Source organism: Eretmochelys imbricata, chromosome 12 (assembly GCF_965152235.1).
Source record: "Eretmochelys imbricata isolate rEreImb1 chromosome 12, rEreImb1.hap1, whole genome shotgun sequence".
NCBI classification, from domain to species: Eukaryota; Metazoa; Chordata; order Testudines; family Cheloniidae; genus Eretmochelys; species Eretmochelys imbricata.
The window spans coordinates 19,499,614-19,515,381 of NC_135583.1; the positions used below are offsets into that span (position 1 = coordinate 19,499,614).

Genomic DNA, 15,768 nt, shown 5'->3' on the forward strand with positions numbered 1-15,768 from the left:
TCCTTCTCCTCCTCCTCCCGCTCTGAAGTGTCCATGGTGGTGCTCAGAGTGGAGGTGGGGTCGCCCCCAAGTATCACGTCCAACTCTTTGTAGAATTGGCAGGTCATGGGGGGAGCACCTGAGGGGCTGTTTGCCTCACGGGCTCTGCGGTAGGCACTCCGCAGCTCCTTCACTTTAATCCTGCACTGCAGTGCGTCCCGGTCATGGCCCCTTTCCCACATGCCCCTTGATATCTGCCCCAAGGTATTGTAATTCCTACGGCTGGAGCACAGCTGGGACTGGACAGCTTCCTCCCCCCAAACACTGATGAGGTCCAACAACTCTCCAGTGCTCCATACTGGGCCTTGCCTGGCACGTGGAGGCATGGTCACCTGGAAAGATTTGCTGAGAGCACTCCATGCCTGGCTGAGCAAACAGGAAGGTGATTTTCAAAATTCCCAGAGAATTTAAAGGGCGGGTCTGACGGTTGGTCACCTGAGGGCAGGGCAGTAGAGTTCGAACTGATGACCAGACCAGACTAGACCAGAGTGGCTAGAACAGGCATTGTGGACACTTCTGAATACTTCTGGAGGCCAATCAGAGTGCATTGGGCGGCCACACTGGTGCCGCAGCTCACCAGTGGCGGCGTAACAAACTTTATTCCTCTGCGGGAGGTGGAGAACCAGCAGCACTGGAGCCGCGGAGACAAAGCACCGTACGTGCCTTGCCAGTGTAGATGGGGAGTGAGGTACAGAGCTCTGGGCAGCTTTATTGCACTGTAACTCACAAGTGTAGCCAAGGCCTTAGTCTGAGAGCATTTATTCAGGCACCAAGCATACACTTGACTGCATCAGACAACAACTTTATTCACATTCATGGGACTTACTTTTTATTCTAATGTTCCTTTTCAGTTGCAGTCTCAGAATAAATGTTCTTTCGGATTTAGGATTCAATTTAAAGGCTGTATTGGAATAATAATCCTTTTAAAATAAAATGAGATGAAATTTTATGTGTTTGAAAAAGGAGAGATACTTTTTAAGCTTTATTTCTTTGAATAAAAGCCTTTATTATCACGTAAGAGAAGGGGTGTGCAAACCACACATTAATATTAGCAGGTGAAGAGAGTGTAAAATATTGCAGGAAAGGTCTCATTTTGTCCCTAGTTATATCCCTGGCCATAAGTCTTTTTCTGGGCAGCACGTTAGTGATCACACTCTGGTTGCTGCAAGAACAGGAGTACTCTCTGCCCGCAGTGGATGGAGCATGCCCCAAGAGGTGTGCTGATCAAGGTCTGGGTTCTACAGTAGTGGCTGATAGGTGCAAACATGTATGCGCAAATGGAATTTTAAGGTGTAATATACACTGTGCAGCTATTTTATAATGAGCATGTATTAAATTAATCAGTAACATCTATGGCCCAGTCTCTCCCTGGCTTTGCACAAAGAACTCCCAGTTATGTCAAAGCGAGTTCTACGCATAGATTGACTTTGGGATTTGGCCCTTATTTGCGTCATGCTAAATTGGATCAGCTACTTTATTGGGACATCTCCCCAGGAACTGATTTCGTCTGTTGATAATGGCAGTGATCGCTGCTACTGGGAGAGGCATTCTCTTGACACTGAATGAGTAAGTGGTTATGAGTCATTAGGTGTTAGGTAGGTGCCTCACTCATGACATTTTACTCCTACCATCCAGTGGAGACAGTGGGGTTACTCATCTGCTTAAGTGCTTTGCTGGTTAGAGGACCTAGTAAAGTGAAAAGGTGGAAGAAAGATGGGAGCCTTATTAAATGCCAGGGTTTTTGTTTTGAATATTGCTAAAAGCAAATGGCTAACAATTGTCTGGCTGGATCTAAGATATCTTGAGTCCTTGTGTTGCCCTCTGATATTCCCCCGTACAGGCTGCTCACCCACAGCTGTGCTGAACAACACTATGATGGGGGAGAACCATATTTCTGTTTGCATCTGCTCCAGAAAACAATGGGGTACTGTGGTGATGATGCCAGTCTCAGTGGTCAGATTGGCTTTGGGGGGACTCTCTGAGGGACAGGGATATTTGAGTGGTGGGAGTATGATGAACGTTACCTTTGATGAGGTGTAGAGTGAGTGAGGTGCCAAAAGGCATACAACCATGACCAAGGTGGTACAGGCCTGTTTGTAGTTAGCTAACCTATCAGGTTGCCCTTGGTTGATGTCTTGATACAGCTGTATCCTGGGAAGTGAAAATACTGGGGGGGATGATGAAAGTAATGCGCAATGATTTGTGGAAAACCAAATCAATGAATGAACTGTCTCCTGTGTAGATGACAGCCCTCCTTCTCCTGCTCCCTTTGACCATCGCATAGTGAGCATCAAACACACAGAGATAACAACGTGCTACTCAGTGTGCCGGCATGAAGTATTAGGAGGGTAAGTCTGTCTCTCTGTAATGCTGTGCTGTGAATGGTGCACTTAGCAACATCTCTGCAGTAGCTTAAATACACAGAAAAAGAGCTATTAGGATGATTACAATTACCCATTGCCCACAGAGTATCTACAAATACATAGTTTTCATTGGATGCTCTTGGTGACACATGTAGATCTGCAGCTCTTAGATGACCTTGTAAATGCATAGATTCATAAAGTTTAAGGCCAGAAGGGACTTTGATATCATCTACTCTGACCTCCTGTATATCACAGGCCATTAAATTTCACTCAGTTACCCCTATATTGAGTCCAGTAACTTGTGTTTGGCTAAAGCAGATCTTCTTGAGAGTCATCCAGTCTTGATCTGAAGATATCAGGAGATGGAGAATCCATCACTTCCCTTGGTATTTTGTTTCAATTTTGTTTCAATGCTAAAAAGTGAGCCTTTTTTCTCATTGGAATTTGTCCACTTCTAGTTTCCAGCCACTGTTTTTTGTTATGCCATTCTCCGCTAGACCAACCTGCCTTTTAATGCCTGGTGTATTCTTCCTGTGAAGGTAGTTATGCACTGTATTCAAATCACCACTCAATCTTCTGTCTGATAAGCTAAATGGATTGAACTCTTAAGTCGTACTCTCCAATTTTTTGACATCTTTTTAAAAATGTGGACACCGGAACTGTATGCAGTATTTCAGTATCGGTCTCACCAACACTGTATATAGAGGTAAAATCACCTCCCTACTCCCTTGTTTATATACCCAAGGATCACATTAGCCCTTTTTGACATTGAGTCTCACTGGGAGCTCATGCTGAGTTGCTTGTTCACTATGACCCCTAAATCCTTTTCAGTTACTGCTTTCCAGTTTACAGTCCCCATTCTGTGGGTATAGCCTACCTTCCTTGTTCCTAGATGTATAACTTTGCATTTGGTTGTATTAAAATGCATTTGTTAGAATGGATACAAGTGATCCAGACTGTATGTCTGTATAAGTGCTTTGTCCTCATTATTTATCACTCCGCCAATCTTTGTCAACCACAAATTTTATGAGCAGTGATTTTATATTTACTTCAGAATTATTGATGAAAATATTGAATAGTGTCGGCCTAGTACTGTACTCCACTAGAAATGCTAGATGGAGTTAGCTAGGTCTTAATCCATTAATGTGTTCACTATTGATATTTATAGTGCTAATTTTTTAATCAGAATGTCATACAGTACTAAGTCATTTGCCTTACAAAAGTATAACTATAGTACATCTATACAGTTACCTTTATCCACCAAATTTATAATCTCAAAGAATGAAATAAGGTTTGTTTGACAAGGCCTGTTTTTCATAAAACCATGTTTACTGGCATTAATTATATTCTTATCCATTAATTTGCTTTTCCATTATTGTCTCACCAGATTTCAGTAATGCCAATTATAGCACATTTCTTCCCATCATTGAGAACTTCCGAACCCTCTTGCTTATTACCCAGACTCCAAGCAGTGATATCTAAGCACTTGAAAATTTCTTCTCTTCACATTCCTTGTCACATTCGTTCAATTGTTCACGACTCACTGAGTTTAAATTTGTAATGTATTTACCGCTGTAGCACCCTCCCATTGAGTTGTTCATTTAACACCTTCCTTGCTGCTCCAGCTAGTCTCCATCCATGAAGATTAGCCCCCTCTCTGGGAGATGCAGGACATTCCATTCATACAGCCCCCCCCACTTCCTTCTAGAAAGTGGCCCAATGACCAACAAAAGCAAAGCTGTCAGCTTCATCCCAGTCACACAAACAACAGCATGTTAAAGGGTGTTAATGGCTGAGTTTTCAAACTGACATTATTTTGACATAGCACCTGGGTTTCACTCTTGAGGTGAGCACTTCCCTTCGGCCCTTTCATTTTTCTGCACTTATTTGTAATTTGGAAGAGTATGATTTCCAGGTGGAGTTAAGTGCAAATATGGCCGAACAGGTCCAAGCATGATGGTGATGCAGTGGTAGAAAAGACGGTGCTTAAAAATCAAGTGCATGGGTGAGGTAGGAGACAATTTACATCATGCAATAAATGTGTGCCCTGTAGTTATTGGCTTTAATGTAATTTTAAAAGTTACGTGATCAGACCAGAAATATCCTTGTTAATATACCCCACTATGCATCACTGAAGGACAGCAGGAGTGTATAATTACAGAACCAAAAAAGAATATCAGCAGGTTACCATGTCATTGTGTAATGTAATAATACAAATGGAGCATAATATTTTAATGTAAGAATTGAACAACTGGCTGGAAAGATAAAACTAATCCTTCATAAGCTGAGAGAAAGAGGAGATTCATGCTACAGACCACCTGATTCTGTTCACTTTGTACCAGGCTATTTTTAATCAATGATAAGAATAGGTGTTTGAAAGGCTTCTGCAGCAAGTTACTTTAAAGTCATTTTACTCTCTGTATCAACAGGGGGCGTTTTGGTCAAGTTCACAAATGCACGGAGGTGTCAACTGGTCTTAACCTGGCAGCCAAAATAATAAAAGTGAAAGGAGCAAAGGAAAGGGTAAGTATGGTTTTGTGAACCTCCATGGACAGGCACTGTAAATCTGGCTTATTACAAGCACCTGCGAATCGCTTTCCTTATTAAAGTATTTTCCCACTCAACATTGTATCAAGTGTGACAAAACCAGCCATAGTAACTACTTGCTTGAATCCTATATGACTGTTTGATCTGACCAGGTTTGATGTCCTCTTATTTTGGTGTTCACTAATGTAAGCCTTCTGCCAGGTGAATTCAGCAGTAACAAGGGCCGGGTTCAGTATCTAGGGGTTCCTTGTCAACAATACAACACAAAACTGGCTCGAGCCCCACCCAGTGACCTGGGACAATTACACACCACCCACTGAGTGCCTCTCAGAGGCAATACATCCTCTGTTGCAAGCACAGAGTTTGAGTGTAGCAAAAACTTTTAATAAAAGGAGAGAAGTAACTCAGCATTAATTTGGGAATACACCGCTCATAAACACAAACCATGAGCAAAAGACCCACCCCCAAGTAAGTTGGGCAGTGTCCTTTTCCCCTCAGGGTCTTAAGTCCAGCAACCCAGAAGTCCCTTTAATGTTCCCGTCCCTTTTTATACACCACTCACAGTTGCTGTCCTTGGCCAGTGCAGCCCCAGAGTTCAGAGGTTCATCCGCAGAGTTCACCTCCCACCCTGTGTGGAGGGTGCGGGGGAGAGGAGGCATCTTACACGCTGCACTGCTTGGGCACTTGCTCTTGCCCCAACTTCCGATTGCCATGCCTCTGTGGGGCTCTGCTCTGGCCCTCTCCGCCAGCCACCCTGCTGGCCACTTGCCACGCCTCTCCACCAGCTACCTGCTCACCAAGATGTCTTCAGGGCCCCCCGACACTTAACACAGCTCTCAGTGATTTCAGCTGTTAGTGGGGGAGACTCATTGCTGGTGCACACTGGGCAGTCTCTTGCAATAGAGACACTGTCCCAAAGTAGACCTAGATACCAGAGATTTCAGCTCTGCAGCATGTAACAAGACTCTCAATTGAGTCTAAATTGGCTCTTTTATTATACTATAGAGAGAAGAAGGGTCAAATGGACCCTTAAACAGGGTCTACACCACCAGGTACATGTACCCACACTCTCTCAACTCATTGGGCTTTGGAACCCATGTCCTCTGTCTAGCGAGTGCTGTTCAGTTGAGGGTGAGTCCCTCCATTGTGATATGGCAGGTACAGTTCTGCTGCCCTCGGTTCACACAACAAGGATAGCAACGCTTTATTACTCCTTCCCCAATAACAAGGAGACTGGGGATCCAACACCGGCCACAAGTGATCATTTGGGCAAGCAGTCCCATCATGATGAGCAGCTAGGCAGGGTGGGTGCGTCCATGCAAATGAGATCAGCTTCTGAAGTCTTTTTCCACAGCTCACCACTAGATGTCAGGGGAGAGCTCATCCAGACTCTGCTTACACTAACACTGGTGTGTGCAGGGAATCGGTTGGCATGAATGTTTGGGGAATGGCTAGTTTTTGTGTGAATGTTTGTATTTGAATGCGCACAAGAGTGTTCGTGGTCATGCTCCAATAGGAGCATCTGCTGGTTGCTAGTCACTATTGTTATCTTCCTGTCTGTAATGTTTCAGGAGGAAGTGAAAAATGAAATAAACATCATGAACCAGTTAAATCATGTGAATCTGATCCAGCTTTATGATGCTTTTGAATGCAAGAACAACCTCACCTTGATCGTGGAATAGTAAGTTAAAATGATATTAGGAATCATCAGCTCTTTTGAACTTGGTGGTTGCTCAAGCCAGTAGTAGAAATGGAGGAAAATACATTGGGCTGAGGGGGTGGGAATACTACAAGTGTTTCCCAACCTGGGTGAAGGCTTCTTTCATTTTTAGAAGCAAACTCTTTAAGAGAAAATCACATATTTGACAATATCAGAACTTAAAGAAATGGTAAGAATACCAGCTGTACCCCAGAGAGTATAGAGGGATTTCAGACAGGTCTGTTATTCTGAGAAAAACATCAGTATGTTTTATTTTTCATTAGTGTGGGTTTGGCCCATAGATACAACACAACTGCATTTTCTATATGAACTGTACCTAGAAAGTTTTTAAGGGTATGAGAGTTAAATTAAAGAAATAGCAGAGGGAGAGGGAACTGAAGAGAGACAGAGAAGAGAGAAAACAATGTGGTTTTTGGAGAAGTTAGAAACAAAAAGTAGGAATGATTTTGATGGAGAGGTTCATAAACGCTGTTCAAAAAGTCAGGAATTGCCTTTGCACCACTAGCAGTGAGAGTGTCTGGTGACACTTTGAGAAGGCTAGTACTGAATGAACAGAGAGAGTGTGAAGAAGAATAGCAGGACAGAGACAAAGGGCCAGATTTTTAAAGGGACTTAGGCATCTAAAGATGAAGATAGGGGCTTAGTGGGATTTTCCAAAGTGCCTAGGCATCTAACCCCCAATCTAACAAGGAATATGTGTATTTTTTTCACATTTCTCTTTGTCAATATTTTAGTGTTGATGGTGGTGAATTATTTGACCGAATCACAGATGAGAACTACCATCTAACTGAGTTGGATGCAATCCTTTTTACCAAACAAATATGTGAAGGAGTCCACTACATACATCAGCAGTATATTCTCCATTTAGACCTGAAGGTCAGTAGTTACAGATATCAGGTCTTTGGCTAAACTGTACATTGTGCTGTATGGAGAGTCTGTATGTATGGGAGCTGCGCATAAAGGGTAATTTGTCATCCCCTTCATCTTGTAATGAAATAAACTAATTTAGTTCAGTGGCCACTGTGAATTAACCCTGGAAAATTAATTTTTTTCTTTAATGTTTAATCTTTTCTTAAATTTGATAGCGTATTTTAAAGATGATTAAATAAACAGCAGGTTCCTCTGCTTTTACAGCTTTCAGATCAGAAGCTTTTCATAGCTGTGTAGAATTGCATTGTGCCTTGGTTTGTCACCTGAGAAAATAGAGGGTTTAGAATCCCCTCTATATTTGTGTTATTAGACCTGTCCTCTCTTTTGCTTCTTCTCATGTTTGTCCTTGTCTCTGTCTCCCACTGACAATCTGGAACTGAGCCATTGTAAACTAACATGTTCTAGTGACAATTTTCCACTAGTTCTTTGCGCATAGGGACTATCATTTTCTATATGTTTATACAGTGTCTAGCACAATGGTAGCCCTATGTGGTTGATGTGCAGTTGCTACTGTAATTATAGCTGGTTGGAAAGTGTTGTGGGTGTTTTGATTCGTGGAAAATTTTGTTTTTTTGTTGAAAACCCCCAAAATTGAAAATCATTTTAATTGTTTTTGATTTTTCAATGAAAAGCTGGAATTATTTGCAGAAAGGAGCCACTTCCCATTTAGAACTTCGTTTAGTTGAAAATCCAATTTTCTTTACAAAATCTGTTTCAATGGACATTTTTCCAAATGCCCTAACCACAATATCCATGTGAAATAATTATAATATTTATAATAAATATAATAGTTGAACTGAGGACCTGGTCTTGTGAGGTGCTGAGCCTTGGATAGCTAAGTGGCTTCCCAGTAACTCTCTATTAGCCTCCTGACAAGTGAGACTGAAAACGTCACCAAAAAAGAACACACAAATTTAATTTTGATGGAAAAGCAAATGCGTTACCTAGGGAGGTGGTAGAATCTCCTTCCTTAGAAGTTTTTAAGGTCAGGCTTGACAAAGCCCTAGCTGGAATGATTTAATTGGGGATTGGTCCTGCTTTTGAGCAGGGGGTTGGACTAGATGACCTCCTGAGGTCCCTTCCAACCCTGATATTCTATGATTCTATGCTACTTAGCTGTAATAGGCTCATTCCTTGTTTGCATTCTGGTCTCTCAAGATACTGCACTTTCTTGAATAAACCCAGTGTTATAGCGTCTGCCACCTGGCTTGCTAAACCATTCCACACAAAGGTGTCCATTCAGTCCTCCCCTAAAAAGGACCCCTTTAAATTATGTTATGTGATACCTCTGCTATGGCCAAATCTGGGAAAATAGTTACTCCCCATGGCAGCAGTAAGGAATGAAATCCCTGAAGGAGAGATCCAAGCCCACACATTTTATTGAGCCAGTTAGGAGGATGATGGGGCCCAAAAATCACCCTCCCATGTTAATAACAGACCAAGGGGAAAAATTGATCTCAATAAACCTCTGAATATTTATCCCTGCTTCTTTTGCCACATCATTGATTCTCTCCCCTTTAAGGGGAAAAATGAAGGGAGCATTTCAACAAGTGATCTGTGGGTAACATTCCCAACTAGACTTATAGAGTAATTTTTCCTATACAAGCCCTCTAGGCACCCCATAACCAGCCCATGAACCATGCTGTCCTTCACCACAGTTGGGCTCAAATATATATTTGTATCAGTATAATGTATTCTGCACATGGTGCCAGGATAGAACAGAGCCTTAGGAAATCAATGGGAAAAATACAACCACCATTGTAGTAAACCACGTAAAGGTGAGATTGACACATGTGAACCAACAAAGAAGTGAACTAGCATTGTTTTAAAAATCTTTTCCTGAAATAGTTCTGTATCTTTGCACTTCAGGTCATGTTTCTGGCTACTCTTCTTATTAGTGTGTCTTATGTGCAATTTCACTGTCATTTATTTAACTAAAAATATTCTTTTTTGTTTTTCTAGCCTGAAAACATATTATGTATAAATCGCACTGGAAACCAGATTAAAATTATTGACTTTGGTTTAGCTAGGAGGTAAGTTCAACTATGAGCCACTCAAAATCCATTGACATTTTCTTTTCTTTCATTCTTGTGATGTTTGTTCACACATTTCAGTGACTCTAAAGTGATTTTGAAATATGAAGGAGCAAAGCAATATGCTCCTGCAGGCATGAATTTGCAACTTAGTGCACTAACTGTCATGTTGTCTTTTCCAGTGACATTTGTGCAGGCTAATGTTGTATTAGTATTCTCATTTACACACAATAATGTCTCAAATAGAGATTTTTCCCCCAGCGACTCTATGACGTCCATTAGGACTTCACCTTTGCTATTGATTTTATATTGAAGGTGCTCAGATTCTGCAGCGCTGGGCCTCAGTCTAAAACCCCCAAGACAGATGGTAAAATGCATGACAAAACTATCTCATTTGAAACAGGAATACAGTGGATTAGCTCTAATTCCACAGTCTCTATCCCTCATCTGCCATAATGTCTGCTTCTCATGGATGAGGGTAAGGGATGAGGGTGTATAGGAAATGAGCCATGAGTTTGCAGTCTGAAATGGCTGCAATATGGAGAATGCAGTTTTGGCCTTTACGCACAAAGGTATCACAGAGCAGGGCAGTAATGATCTCTCTTTTGGAACTGGTGTGACTGCACCTGGAATACTGTTTTCACTTCTAGAAACCACATTACCAGAAAGATATTGCTTAATTGGTGGAAACTGAGAGTGGAGGAATAAAAATGATCAGAGAACTAGACTTAAGAAGAAAGGCAAAAAAGATTAATATGGGTAGTTTGGCTAAAGGACAGCTAAGGTGAGGCATAAACACCTATAAATATTTAGAGGGTAAACAGCAAGGAGAGAGAGGAATTAGCTGGTCCAGTAAATAGTGGTGAAACATCGAGTAATAGAATGCAATTAAGGGAAGGAAAATGCATGCTCAATCTGAGCCTAACTGTGAGGGATACTAAGTTTTAGCAAGGCCGTCCATGGAAAACATAGAAGCCCCATGTCTTGGGACATTTAAAATTAGAATGGACAAAATACTAGAGAATGTTCTAGAACACTCCTGTAACAGCAGGGAGAGGGACTAATAGGAGGCTTGATAAGTGTTTTCTTTGTCAAACTCCTATGAATGTGTCAAGCAAAAGATGTACCAATGCTCACTTTCTGTTGTTCTGGTTTAACATAGTTCAGTATTTGAAGCCTGTGAGACCTATAGACAGCATCATATGTGAGCAGTGGTCCAGTTTTTACATTGGTCATTTACATCAGCCAAATGGTACAGGATTTAACACCTCTCACATGGACATGGTTAGAAGGAGGCCTGGTTGTTTCTGTGCCTGCCCCAGGTTTTTTACTTAACACTAGGCATGTGGGGAAATATTCCCTGATCACCATCCCACATACTCTCCCTAAGACTAAGAGGAGAGAGCAGAGCTGTTACTTATCATTTGTTAAGGGCCAATTATATCCGTGGTGCAGGAGTGGGTCCTATACCATAGGGAAGGTTTCTGCAAAACAGCCAGGGAGACTGTGAAAAAGTCCCTTGGTCTAAGTCTGGGTGGGTGGCAGCTATGATCTGCTAGCTCTCATCCCTCTCTCCAGTTAATATGAAACTACATCTGAAAGGAGCACAGCTCTTTTGAGAGTCTGGTATTACAGAGTGGAGCAAGTGACCATGAGTTTGTAAGAACAGAATAATAGTTGAATCCTGAGGAAATGTTAACTTAATTCTGTAGGTAGAGATTATTTGATTAGGTAAACAACAGGTCATGGTTTATATCAATTCTACGCTGACCCAGTTCTCTTGCAGGGCCGCTTGTATTCTGACCACTCTAACTTAAATAAAAATCCAGACCCATCCTTCTTTCCAGGTTCTCAGGGGCTTGACAGGCCTTGCTATTACCATTGCATCTATGTTTTGCCCTCACTTGCACTGAACCAGAGGAAAGCCAGTGGGTAAAATCTTGGATCCCTTGCAATTAATGGCAAAATTCCCATTGACTTCTGTGGAACCAGGATTTCACTAAACAGTTCTAAAATAATTTTTTAACTCTTTATGTTTCACCTTAGGAAATGTTACCAGCATTAGCCCTGCTTTTACCAGAGGATGCATAGCTGTTGTGCCAAAGGAAATTTTATGTAAACATTACATCTTAACCCATATGCTGCTGTTTCATTTTTCAAGGATTTTTATTTCTTTTTGTACCTCCAAAGGGTTGTCCAGAAGCGGCTCAGTGATATAGATGATGTTTGCATCTGAGTCAGTTATGTTAAGGACTCCTCTTTGCCCTCTTCATTATGACTTTGCCTATTATTACATATTTGCAGTGACCAGGAAAGAGGGTCCTCAGTTTTATATACAGAAAAAAAATAAGAATATGGGGGAAAAAACATAAGCAGCTATAAAGCATGATTTTCTTTCCTAAAGGAAAAGGCGAGGGAATATTTGAGTGAAAACAGGAGGTGTGGGCATGAGTTAGTCCCTCCAGAGAAGAAATCAACAACTTCTTATGGTAGCATAATAATAATAATATTTACCTAAAAAAATATTTTCTAAACATTGTGGGGTTCTCATTATACAAACCCATGTACTTTCAGCTCAAAGAGCTTTTTTCTTTAAAAGGATTTTATAAAAACAGAAAAAAATGTACACAAAAAAAAATTACAGCTTTAGGGAAAGGGGTGCCCAATAGAAAAGGTTTTATTAAAGCCAGTTTGGAAACATAGTCTTGCAAGAAATAGTCTTTTAAAAACAACAAACATTTATGGCCTGATCTGACTCGTTACATAGGCAAAACTCCCATTAACTTTAATAGGAGTTATTACTGAGTGATGATTGCAAGACTGTGCCCTTCCTTATATTAACTAGCAAATTATTAACATCTTTCACTTCCTGCAAAACCAACCTGCTGGTTACTAAAATCAAATAATGATCTCTTCTCAGGCTTCCATCTGGGCATTTATATTGTGTCCATAACTCTGTGATCTGAGCACTTTTACACAGTGAACATTCGTACTTGCAATACGAATTAAGCCCTGTGTCTGCCAATTTGAGGATTGAGGATGGAGCTTGTCTCTCTCACCAACGGAAATTGGTCCAATCGAAGATAGTACCTCACCCACCTTGTCTCTCTAGTTTGAGGATGATGTCTTTAGAACTTGTGCCAGACATTTCTCACTCAAACATAGTATCTATAAAAGTGACAGAGGTTGGGTTACATGTGCCTGAATGTTAGCTATTCCAATTTGATTTTTGTCTGTAATAACATAGAAAACCAACTGTAGTGCCCTCAGCCTATTTCATCCACCTCTGTTCCTGTGTCTTGGATTGATCTTATTAGCTGAATCACCACATGGGGGCATACAGCAGCTTGCAGAAGACATGGCGGTGATTCTAATGTAATCATGCAACTTTTAGTTGCAACCATATTTTTATTGTCCTAAGTCTTTCTCTGGCTCTTTCTCCTGCCATACTACCACCTGTCTAAATTAGGAAAATTAAATGATGGATAATGAGCTGTTTATAACTGTGACTTTCTGAATTGAAGCAGAGTGCCAAAGTTAGAATATGCACCAGAAGCATGATTCACTAGAGACAAAAAGTTAATACAAATGATTTAGTTTCTTTGATTTTGTTCAGATTTAAATGGCTGATTCACTTAAACATTTGATCAAGCTAATTGGAAGTGACTGTGAATTATAAAAACTCTCTGTGGGGACGCACAGGCTGAAATTCTGCATCTTTGAAGACTTAGATGTAGAATGTACCTGTCCGGCTTTGCTACAGTATGAAAAATGTGACAGTTCTTTTTGCAAGTGTGCAGTGCATGTACTTAGTCTGCTGTCAGTGCTGATGCCCCTTCTTGTTTCTGATGAAGGTACAAACCTCGTGAGAAGCTGAAAGTTAATTTTGGCACTCCTGAATTCTTGGCTCCCGAAGTGGTGAACTATGACTTTGTTTCGTTCCCAACTGACATGTGGAGTGTAGGCGTCATCACGTATATGCTGTGAGTAAGCTTCTGTATGGGTCATGGCCATGGCTTCATCTGCTCTGTAAGAAAGGCCAGTGGAAGGTATTTGCAGAGCTGGAATGCAGCCTATTCAGAGATTCCCATCTAGGGAGAGTGTGTTTCTTGTTGCACTCACTTCATTATCCAAAAGAGAGAGCCAATGAAAGGGAACATCACTGCCACACAACTTTAAATACCTGAAAAACAATCAATCTTCATTCTAAATACTTAAACCCTCTGTTTTCTCTTTGCCTTCTTGGTGTCTAATTAGTTAATAAAAACAAAACAAATTAAGTTTAATTTACTTAGACAAGGTGTAATCAGTTGCCTGAAACTTAACAAAACTTCTGCTTTCAATGAGTTATTGAGGTCCCAGACTTATCTTTTCATTTTAAATCAGGCCCTTAGGAACCTGATCCAAAAGGACTTTTGCTCCCAACATGCACACAAGAGTTATTCCTGTCTTGTGTGGAGTTACTTCCTGGGCCTGAAAAATTCACTTCACAGCCACGCATGGGATTAAAATTCTCCCCCGGAGTTTAGGCTGCGAGCCATGGGGGGTCATCTCTACAGGCTCGCTAACTACACAGCATTGCAACATTTTTTTGTAGCTGTTTTCAGTGGACTGGGTCATTTTTTATTTAAGTTTATGTAGAAGCCAAAAAAAATTTGTATGTGAATCCAGTCATAAATGATTGAAGAAACAAATCTGGGCTTAGAGACTAATTGAAGACAATATTTTATATTTCAAACAGTATTTTAATCCAGAATAAATATGGAGTTAGGCCTCAGTTCAGCACTTATGTGCATGCTTAGCTTTAGGCAACTGAGCAGTCCTATTCCTGTCTGAAGAAGCAGTTGATCATGTGCTCACATCGCATTGAGTTCAATTCCTGGGGTATCCATTCACTCTGACCCTGGAGTTGGCTGAGTGAATTGCAAACGGGCAACGTGAAGCATTCCTTCCCCCTGACTGAGCTTTATTGTGCCACCATACTCCTAGTTATTACAAACCCACTGACCTGAGTAGTTAGGGACTGAGCCAGGTAGCCAAGCCCCACCATAGCACATGTTGCACTGGCCTTTGGGACAGTATCTAGCTGGAACCCTCTTTTCTAAGTGACTGGTGTGATTCTAAAGCAGCAGTGAGCACAGTGAGGATACATAGGAGAAATGCATGCTTCCCATTATTAGCTGCCCATTTCTCTCTCTCTCTCTTCTTTTTAAAGGCTTAGTGGCTTATCACCGTTCCTAGGAGAAACGGACGCAGAGACAATGAATTACATAGTGAACTGCAGCTGGGATTTTGATGCAGAAGCATTTGAACAACTCTCAGAAGAGGCAAAAGACTTTATTTCCAAACTCCTTGTGAAGGAGAAGAGGTATCTTCTTCTATGTTTGTCATGGCAGCCCTACCATTTAGAATGAGTCCTTCCTAGCTAAATGTATGTGTGGCAGCCAATCATTGAAAGTTAGTACTATGACTTTTCTTTTGCCATGTTCGTGTCTACCAGGCAGCTCAGTAGTAACACAAACCTCATTTTTTAAAAGAAAAATGTCAACGTATTTCAATCAAGGTAAAGGCTCTCCCAGTAACTGTGCCTGTTGCAAGAGAGCTGAAGCGGAGGAAATGTGAATCATTTGTTTTGTTTTAAGAACCTTTCACAGATGTCCAGGAGCTAGTTCTGTCATCACTTTGGCTTCTTTATGAGCATTGATACAAACTGCAAAAATGTCTCTCAAAATACAAAAGGTGATAAGCAGTAGCTGCAGTTATGAAAGTGACATAATTCCCAATCCAGGTGCCTTCCATATACTGGATAGGTACAAAGAACCATTTGGGGCCTAATTCTGTTCTTGGAGTCATACCATCAGCTCCCATTGAAGTCAAAGGGAGCTGTATACATTGCATTGCAGGACAGAATATGGTCCAGCGGCCTCGTCTTCCCTTGATGAACATATGTCCAGTGACTCCTTCTACCAATAATGGGAATGTTTCACATTGTTTTAGGAGAAAACTGCCAACAGGAACTCTTAGAACACTGGCTTTTTCCAGACTGTCAGCCAGTGGTGCTGGAACCCTTTTAATAGTGGGGGTGTTGAAAGCCAGCCCCCTTACCACTGTCCACAACTCCCCCCACGGCTGGGGC

General features: G+C 41.3%; 1 protein-coding gene across 1 annotated transcript in view; it reads left to right on the forward strand.

Annotated features, from left to right (window-relative positions):
• MYLK3 (myosin light chain kinase 3) overlaps positions 1-15,768 on the forward strand; it is a 37,766-nt gene that overhangs the window by 18,261 nt on the left and 3,737 nt on the right. Inside the window, exons 5-11 of the mRNA XM_077831199.1 lie at positions 2,282-2,387; positions 4,832-4,925; positions 6,521-6,630; positions 7,404-7,545; positions 9,562-9,632; positions 13,487-13,615; positions 14,848-15,000. Of these exons, the coding sequence (XP_077687325.1) occupies positions 2,282-2,387; positions 4,832-4,925; positions 6,521-6,630; positions 7,404-7,545; positions 9,562-9,632; positions 13,487-13,615; positions 14,848-15,000 (805 nt within the window). The remainder of the gene's footprint in view (positions 1-2,281; positions 2,388-4,831; positions 4,926-6,520; positions 6,631-7,403; positions 7,546-9,561; positions 9,633-13,486; positions 13,616-14,847; positions 15,001-15,768) is intronic.